This window comes from Rattus norvegicus, chromosome 7 (assembly GCF_036323735.1).
Source record: "Rattus norvegicus strain BN/NHsdMcwi chromosome 7, GRCr8, whole genome shotgun sequence".
NCBI lineage: Eukaryota > Metazoa > Chordata > Mammalia > Rodentia > Muridae > Rattus > Rattus norvegicus.
In genome coordinates this window covers 1,332,261-1,341,135 of record NC_086025.1, presented here as the reverse complement: position 1 = coordinate 1,341,135, position 8,875 = coordinate 1,332,261, and the positions used below count along the sequence as shown (strand labels likewise).

General features: G+C 46.6%; 1 protein-coding gene across 3 annotated transcripts; it reads right to left on the bottom strand.

Moving 5' to 3' along the window:
* Positions 1-3,054: 3,054 nt before the first annotated feature.
* Positions 3,055-8,843, bottom strand: Cnpy2 (canopy FGF signaling regulator 2). 3 transcript variants are annotated; one of them, NM_001077585.1, is made up of 6 exons: positions 7,366-7,660; positions 6,689-6,801; positions 6,426-6,541; positions 3,953-4,156; positions 3,561-3,657; positions 3,055-3,228 (listed from the first exon to the last, which is right to left on the bottom strand). In NM_001077585.1, exons 2-6 carry the CDS (start codon positions 6,774-6,776, stop codon positions 3,185-3,187), a joined length of 549 nt encoding a protein of 182 aa, NP_001071053.1. In that variant the 5' UTR covers positions 6,777-6,801; positions 7,366-7,660; the 3' UTR covers positions 3,055-3,184. The 3 variants fall into 3 exon arrangements, with proteins under 3 accessions (NP_001071053.1, XP_038935831.1, XP_063120332.1); XM_039079903.2 differs by lacking the exon at positions 6,689-6,801 and having other exon boundaries at positions 3,058-3,228; positions 7,366-8,843; XM_063264262.1 differs by having other exon boundaries at positions 3,058-4,156; positions 7,366-8,843.
* Positions 8,844-8,875: the final 32 nt, after the last annotated feature.

Sequence of the window (8,875 nt, the reverse complement as noted above, 5' to 3'; positions counted from 1 at the left end):
AGCCCAAGTTCTCGTTTTAAGATGGGGGGGGGGGGGTTATTTTGAGACAGGGTTTCTCTGCCTAGTCCTTACTGTCCTGAAACTCACTCTGTAGACCAGGCTAGTCTCAAATTCAGAGATCCACTTGCCTCTACCTCCCAGTGTTGAGAGTAAAAGTGTGTGCCACCACTGCCCAGCTAAAATGCTGTTATCTTTTAGTACTTGTGTCACAGTGTACAAGATGGATGTCAGAGGACAACTTATCGGAGTCAGTTCCCTCCTCCCAAGTGGGATTTGGGGATCAGACTCAGGTCATCCTGAGTTGGCTTGGCAGCAAATGCCTTACTTACTAAAAGCTACTACGCCAGCCCTTTTATTCTTTAAGACAAGGTCTATACAGCCCATCTGACCTCCAATTCTGGGCAATCCTCCCACCTCATTTCTCCAAGTGCTCCAATAACTAGTGTGAGGCCCCACACCCAGCTTTCAAAGTTGCAATTGTCTTTGTTTAACCTGAGGGGTGGGTGATATGGCTTAGCAGATAACGCAAATGACACCAAGTCTGAAGACCTGAGTTTGATCTCTGGACCCACGAAGGAGAGAGCTGACTCCCAAAGGTTGTCCTCTGACCTCCAGAGGCAGTTCAGAAACAAGCATGAAATTAAAGAGCAAAACCTTTCTACATTCCATCCCCAGCAACTCCATAAAGAAACAACCACTGGGGCTGGAGAGATGGGTCAGTAGCTAAAAGCATCTGTTGCTCTTGGAGAGACACAAAGTTCAATTCCCCCGCACCCACATCCCACATGGTGGTTCGTAACTGTCTGTCTGTAACTTCAGTTCTGACCTCTACAGGCACCAGGCACATACAGGCAAGATAACTGATAGAGAAAATAAAATAGAAATCTTAAAGCAAGAGAGAAAGGGAGATAGGGGAGAGGGGAGAGGGAAAGGGAGGAAAGAAAGGGAGGAGAGGGGAAAGAGACAAAGCAGGGGGTGGGGGAGAAGAAAACAACAAAAATTGAAATATTCATTTAGGTGTCCTGAGACAGAAACAGATGTTTCATTCTAAACTCTGGAACTCCTCAGCATCGCGGTATTTCAGAAGTTTCAAAAGGGCCAGGTAGTGTGGCGCATGCCTTTAATGTCAGCATTCAGGAGGCATAGGCGGGCAATCTGTAAATTCAAGGTTAGCCGCTCTACAGAGTGAAATCCAGGACAGCCAGGGCTACACAGAGAAACCCTCTATCGAAAAACAAAAGGTATCTTAGATTTTCAACATTATGTCCAGTACGAGAGAGTCTAGATTAAAAGTGGCTTTCGATGTATGTATGGAAGTTTTGCCTGAATGTTTGTGCAAAGAAATGTGTGTTCCCAAAGAGACCAGCGGAAAGCATCAGATGCCCCGAAACTGGAGTTACAAGTGGTTGTGAGCAGCCGTATAGATGCTGGGAATTAAACCTGTGGCCTCTGAAAGAGCAGCTAGTGCTGCTAATCACTGGGCTACCTCTCCTCTGCTAAATGGGGAAAATGTTTTTGAGACAAAGTCTCACTATGTAGCCAAGGCAGGCCTCAAACTTATAATCCTCCTTCCTCAGCCTCACAGGTGCTGGGATTAGAGTGTCCTACCCTACCTGGCATGGTTTATTTTTTTGACAGTGGACCAAATCCAGGTCTCTGCATGTGAGACAAGCTAATTCCCAAGCCAAAGAAAGATACACTTTCTTGTTGGCTCTTTGCATCAAACTGAGGGCCAGCAAGTAAGGCCTCTTATTAAGTGACATCCCTTACCTTATCTCCCCTATCTGATACAGCCCTTGCTTTTCAGCTGGGTTGGCACCATTTTGTCTTCCTGACTCTGCTCTTGCTGAATCCTCCATCTGGAAGGGCAGAGAGGGAAGAATAACACAGAGGGCTGGAGAGATGACTCAGCAGTTAAGAACACTGACTGCTCTTCCAGAGGTCCTGAGTTCAATTCCCAGTGACCACATGCAATGCCCTCTTCTGGTGTGTCTGAAGACAGCTACAGTGTACTCATATACATAAAATAAATCTTTTTTCTTTTCTTTTCTTTTCTTTTCTTTCAGAGCTGGGGACCGAACCCAGGGCCTTGCGCTTGCTAGGCAAGCGCTCTACTACTGAGCTAAATCCCCAACCCCAAAATAAATCTTGAAGGAAGGAAGGAAGGGAGGAAGGAAGGAAGGAAGGAAAGAAGGAAGGAATACAGCTGTTACTTCCCGCCAGACCAGTCCCCACCTTCAATGTTTTCCAGCAGGAGTACAAGGAAATTCTAGAACCTTGTTCAGTCATTTAGGTTCTCTTTCTCCACACATCATTAAGTACAAACTGAATAAATACTCATACACAGTTTGAAGTGAACAGGATCCCACATGACAGAGAATAGCCGTATGGTATTATGCTATGACAATCCCCAAGTCCACCCCTCCATGTTCTTCTGTCTGCAGGTGAAAGAATAAAAAATACAGCCAAGAAGTCAGAAGTTTAGAAATGCTATCTCACCCCTAAGAAGCCCTAAATATCTCAAATTCCAGACCCTGCTCTCGGCCAGTGAGTAGGTAAAAGATCATATTTCTTGAGCCTGCTCTCCCAGGAACTAGATAAAAGTGCTTAAGATAAAAGTACCTTCCCTTAGCTACGTGATCCTGACCTAGTAAAGATAACAGGAAGCTTCTCCCAGGAACTAGCTGACCATAAAGTTAGATTACAATCTTAAAAGGATCTTGAGAGACAGGAAGCTTCTCCTTGTGATTTTTCACTGGTATTTTCCACATTTTCCAATGATGCCATCCCTACCCCCTTGGGTTGTGGCTTCTTCCTTTAAATACTCCTTCTCTCAGCTACTCAGGGTTGAACTCCTCTGCCCCTGCGTGGGATACGAGTCTCGACCCCAGTGCACTGGTTCCTATCAATAAACCTCATGTGATTACAGCAAGGACAGTCTCGTTATCCTGAGACTTGAGTGAGGGCCTCCCTGCTCTGGGGGTCTTTCATAGGTACCCCCCTCCCAAGCCTTCAACAAAGGCTATGTTTGGGCATAAAAGACAACAGGGTTTGTACTTTTGGTTTCAAGAGTTTTTTTTCAGTTCATTTCCATAAAAACATAATATAAAAGGCAATGCCGCCATCTTCCTTCCCCTCCCGGGGGTGTTTCACCAAGCTGGTGTGGGCTGCTTGCTCCTGTGAGTCATAGCTCATCATGAGATCTGTGCAGGGCATGGTCACATAGATCTGCAAACGGTACGTACCAACGTGAATGAAACAATCATCCTCACTCACACACACATCCCTTCTCAGAAAATGCCCCAAGCCAACCCAGGGCAAACCACGCCCACCACACCCTCTCCCGTAACCAGGGTAACAGAAACACATATTCCGAAAACTATTAGGTGGAGACTGGAGAGATATCACACTCCAAACTCTAAGCCAAGGGAAGCCAGCCCCATGGGACATCTATCAGAGGTCTCAGCGTGTGAGCACACGGTCCCGTGTGGTGAGGGCCAGGGCTGCAAGTCAAGTTACATGAGGCTATGAGCACAGGACTGGAAGTGGGAGGTGCTTACCTGTCCGCTTACTGCAAAGTTTGTCTTTAACGTTGTCAGCCTCTCTTGAAAAGAATTCAATAAGTTCATCCTCGTACTCCTCCACAATGCTCTCACACTGCCGACCAAGAAGACAGAGAAGTGACCCAGGATCCTCAGCCGGGGCAGAGACACCGGCTCAGCTCTCTCCCTGGTTTTTGGGTGGCAGTGGGGATTTTATAGACAGGGTTTTATGATATCGCTCCAGCTGGCCTAGAACTCAGTATGAACTAGTGCCAATCTTCCAACCACTGCTCCTCCACTGCCCGGGTTACAAGCATGCAACACCATATCCGCCGCCGACTCCCAATCTGTGCCCAGGAATCCCTATGAACTCCCAAGAACCAGCTACTCACCGCACAGCCATAACTCACCGCAAACTTGAGGGTGCCACTGATATCTGAATCGATTCGGATACCCTGTAAGTCTAGTTCACTGGATCCTCCGTTCCGGCCGACAACACGGACGTAGTTCTTGCGGTGGGTAGAAGGGTCAATCTGTTCCCCATACTCCTTCATTCGGTCACATATCTCCTCAAGCAACTCCGTGAGGTGGGCCTCTGAGCGGGCATAAGGAACCTAGAAATATACGTAGCCTTTGGTTACTCTCTTCCACCTCAGATATAAGTCATTTGAACTCTTCCTTTTCCTTTCAAATCTAGCTCAAACAACTCATTCTAAAAAACAAAACAAAAGCAAAAAAAAAAAAAAAAAAACTTCCCTAATAATATTCTGTCACAATGTCTGCCCATCCTTTCTTCCTCTCAAGTTACCTTTTTTTTTTTTAAAGATTTATTTATTCTATATGAGCACACTATAGCTGTCTTCAGACACACCAGAAGAGGGAGGGCATCAGATCTCATTACAGATGGCTGTGACCCACCATGTGGTTGCTGGGATTTGAACTCAGGACCTCTGGAAGAGCAGCCAGTGTTCTTTCTTTTCTTTCTTTTCTTTTTTTTCGGAGCTGGGGACCGAACCCAGGGCCTTGCTTGCTAGGCAAGCGCTCTACCACTGAGCTAAATCCCCAACCCTGCAGTCAGTGCTCTTAACCACTGAACCACCTTTCCAGCTCGAGACTCAGTCTTGAAAAAAATTTAAAAAAAAAATAAAAAACCAAAACCAAACAAAGAAAAATGTAAAAAGGCAGTACAGACTTCAATGGTAGCACACCAACAGCTTCATGGGAACCTTTCCTTGAAGGGACTGGAGAGATGTCTCAGTGTTTAGGAACACTAGCCACTATTCCAGGGTTCACACATGGCGGCTCACCATTGTTTTTAACTCCAGTTCAGAGGGATCTGGCACCCTCACAAAGACATGCATTCTAGCAAAACACCAATCCACATAAAGTAAAATAAATCATTAATTAAACTTTCTTGGCTGGAGAGACGGCTCAGCAGTTAAGAGCACGGACTGCTCTTCCAAAGCTCCTGACCACATGGTGGCTCACAACCGTCTGTAATGAGACATGATGCCCTCCTCTGGTGTGTCTGAAGACAGCAACTATGTACTCATGTACATGAAATAAAATAAATCATTAAAAAAATAAATTTCCTTGCATATTACTTACTAGGTATAGCTTTAATTTATGCTTCTAGCAAATATAAATTTCTTGAATACAAAGACTTTTAATAAAATTATTTATTTATTGCTTGCCTGGTGGCCATAGACCCTGCAAGAGAATGTTAGATTACCCAGAAGGAGCTATGAGCCACTACATGGGTACTGGAATCTGAACCAAGTCCTCTGGAAGAGCAGCGTGTGCTCCTAATCACTGAGCCGTCTCTCTCCCGCCAAGGAAGACTGTGCAAGCAGGGATTCCAGGTGTGCACTAGTATGCTGCATTTATGGGATGCCAAGGACCAAAGCCACAGTCCTGTGCCTGCTAGGCTAGCACTCTATCAACTGAGCTACATTTCCAGCTGGACAAAACCTTTTGCTTTTTTTAAGCTTTTTTTTTTTTTTTTTTTTTTTTTTTTTTTTTTTTTTTTTTTAAGATTTACTTTATATGAGCACACTGTAGCTGTCTTCAGACACACCAGAAGAGAGCATCAGATCCCATTACACATGGTTGTGAGCCACCATGTGGTTGCTGGAAATTGAACTCCAGGACCTCTGGAAGAGCAGTCCCTCCAGCCCTCTTATCCTTTTTTAAATGAATGTGTATATACAATACTGCTATAGTGAATGAAACAAGGGTCATGTGAACTGGGGATGTGGGGGAAATGGACTAATCAATGCCTAATTTTTACAGCAGAAACAATTACTTGAGGCTTGGGCCAAGAAGTATGTGGTTATAACTGTCCAGGCTCTTCCAGACAGGCAGAGCCCAACTGCTCTGTTGATTGTGAGGCAGGGTCTCAACAAGTAGTCCAGGCTGGCCTTGAACTCCTGACCATCTTGTCTCTGTTTCCCAGTATTAGGACTACAGGCATGCAAATACTGTAACTGGCTTAGAGCCCAATCCTTCGGATACACAATGTTCTGGCTCCTTTGTTTTGTTTTGTTTTGTTTTGTTTGTTGGTTGGTTGGTTTTTCCAGATAGGGCTTCTCTCTATAACAGCCCTGGCTGTCTTGGAACTCTCTCTGTAAGCCAAGCTGGCTTCAAACTCAAGATTGGCCTGCCTCGGCCTCCCTAGTGCTGGGATTTACGATATGCTCTACCACACCTGGCTGTTTCTTTCCTTTTTGAAGACCGTACCAAATTCTATGGTCTACCCTTCTGGTTCAGCCTCTGAGGGGTGAGATTATCATAACAGATCGAATGACTTCCTGCTTCCTCCTCTTCCGATCTAAACCAAGCTCATACTTTGTGGACTACTTTACTTGAGGGATAGTAAGTTACCTCCACAACTGACTGGCTGCCATCTGGATTGATTCGGAAGGATCCCATCTGAATGGTCTTCTTGGGGTCCACGCGGGCAATTTCCCACTCTAATTCATCCACCAGAGCCCTGCAAGCTGGCGCCAGGAAGAGAATAGGGAGTGGGGATCGTGAGGGGATGGGTCAACCCAAGGGTTTCTATCCATCTTTGTTCCAAGCTTTGGATCTAATGACTCCCAAGGGTCGGCTTCCTCCCACTTCTTCACTGGTATTTGTGCTTTTACCTCCACAGTGTAGATCCTGGCTCCTTCGAGCCCAGGTAGTTCCCAGCAGGACCCCCAAAAGTAGGGCCAGCCAACCCCAGCCTTTCATCTTTAGCGGGACAGGGTCGCTCCACCTGGATTTGTGTGAAAATAAAGCACAGGTGTGAGGAGAGCGATCCATTCATTTTCCCCATGACTGCTACTACCCTTCATCCCAAGGCCTTCAAAGGCCTCGGTATGATTGACTCTATTATCCAGGAGAAGACCACGTTACAAACACCGAGGGACCAGGGTTCGGGATGTGGGGATAGGAGCTCAGAACCGGGATTCAGCTCCAGAAACTATGTCCTCCACAGGTGAAGGCCTGGATGTTGATACATTAGCACTGGACACTGAGGGCTCACAGAGCTATGCAGTAGTTTTGAGATGGAGGATATTGATTACGCGAGGATGACCGGCACAAAGGGGCTGCCAGCAAGGAGCCATTAGTCAGGCCACGAAGCCAGTCAGCGAAGACACTCCATAACCAGGGCCTATGTGGACCTAGCACTAAAGGTTCCAGAATCCCTATCTCCAGAATGTAAGTAGTTCCCGTGCAGACAGACCAGACCCTTTTGTAAGGACTCCGCCATTGCTTTGCTCGGGTCCATTCCCAACCTCAGTGCGCCCACAGCCTCTGACGCTCGCATCTGTCCCACCTCTGCTCCCACGGCCGCCGCCGTGGCCCAGGCACTGGAAAGCAGCCGGACTCTCACTTTGGCTCCCAACCCTAGCAGCTGGCTGGAAAGAACGGGGCTGTCCGGGCTTCTCCAGAGCGCTCCGGCGCTCGCCAGGTTCAGGGTGGCCAGTGACCGCCTGGCCCAGCACCCCGTACCTAACCAGGAACCTAAGCGGAGATCTGAAGGTCCCGTGCGAGCCTCCACGAAAATGACCCTAAGCCAGCCCCTCCAAACTCTCGCGCGAGCAGGCAGCTTTAGGGGCGCCTCCGAGGCAGCGAGGACCCCTTGAAAGGCTTGAGGACCCAGACTTGCGTGGCGAGTCGGTTCACGTGACCACCCAAAGAACAAAGGTAGCTTAGCCTACTGTGAGGATCGAACTCAAGTGATGCATGGGGGATACTGCATCAGTCCAGGTAGGCTAGGACTTGCAAGCAGATGCGATTAGTAGTTGTAGAGAAAACTAGCTTTCAATGCACAAAGCTCGTGTGACACAGCAAACTACATTTCCCAGGAAGCATTGCAGTAGCTACACTCTGACAGTAGCTACAGGTCTTTTTCTTTAAAAAAACAAACACAAACAAACAAAAAAACCAGTTACTTCCTTCTTGTGCCAAATTAGTAAATTATCGGCATTAGGTATATATTAGGAAAAATCATTTTTGGTATTATCTGCGTTTTCAGGCAGGTTCTTGGATATTTCTCGAATTTATCCTCTGAGGATGGGTGTGTGTGCTATGTTGAGTTGAGTATTATTAGCTCTCAGGCTGTGAATAGGGCAGTTCCCCTCTGGTTCCCAGGACAGCGCTGGTACTCTCATGAGTGAAGCAGTGTCTTGCTATGTAGCCCAGGGTTCCTTGAACTCATATGCCCGCCTCTGGCTGAATGGGAATTGTGTTTCTCAGCTGTTCAGCTGTTAGGATAATAGGCTGATACCATGCCTATCTCCACAGGTCTTAAGATAAACTAGGATTTGTGATCGCTTTACGTATTTAGGGTGCTAGGCGACTACAGCAAATACCGAACACTGTCCAGGGGATCCTCCTGGATCCATTCATCTTGGGACTGCAGAACCTTCATTTCTTTTTTCTTTTTTTTTTTTTTTAAGATTTATTTATATATGTATGTGAGCACACTGTCACTGTCTTCAGGCACACCAGAAGAGGGCATCAGATCCCATTACAGATGGTTGTGAGCCACCATGTGGTTGCTGGGAATTGAACTCAGGACCTCTGGAAGAGCAGTGCTCTTAACCACTGAGCCATCTCTCCAGCCCAGAACCTTCATTTCTAAGTCTGGATATAACAGTTCATTTTTTCCTTGTTTGGTGAATTTAAAGAAAGGAAGACAGGGGGTTGGGGATTTAGCTCAGTGGTAGAGCACTTGCCTAGCAAGCGCAAGGCCCTGGGTTCGGTCCCCAGCTCCGAAAAAAAGAAAAAAGAAAAAAAAAAAAAAAAAAAAAGAAAGGAAGACAGAAGCCAAAGAATCCCAC

Coding starts and splice junctions, on each gene's coding strand:
- Cnpy2 (XM_063264262.1), bottom strand. CDS start 6,776: ATGAAAGGCTGGGGTTGGCTGGCCCTACTTTTGGGGGTCCTGCTGGGA. Junction 6,542..6,688: donor CCAGGATCTACACTGTGGAG/GTAAAAGCACAA, acceptor TCCTGGCGCCAG/CTTGCAGGGCTCTGGTGGAT. Junction 4,157..6,425: donor GCAGCCAGTCAGTTGTGGAG/GTAACTTACTAT, acceptor GTATATTTCTAG/GTTCCTTATGCCCGCTCAGA.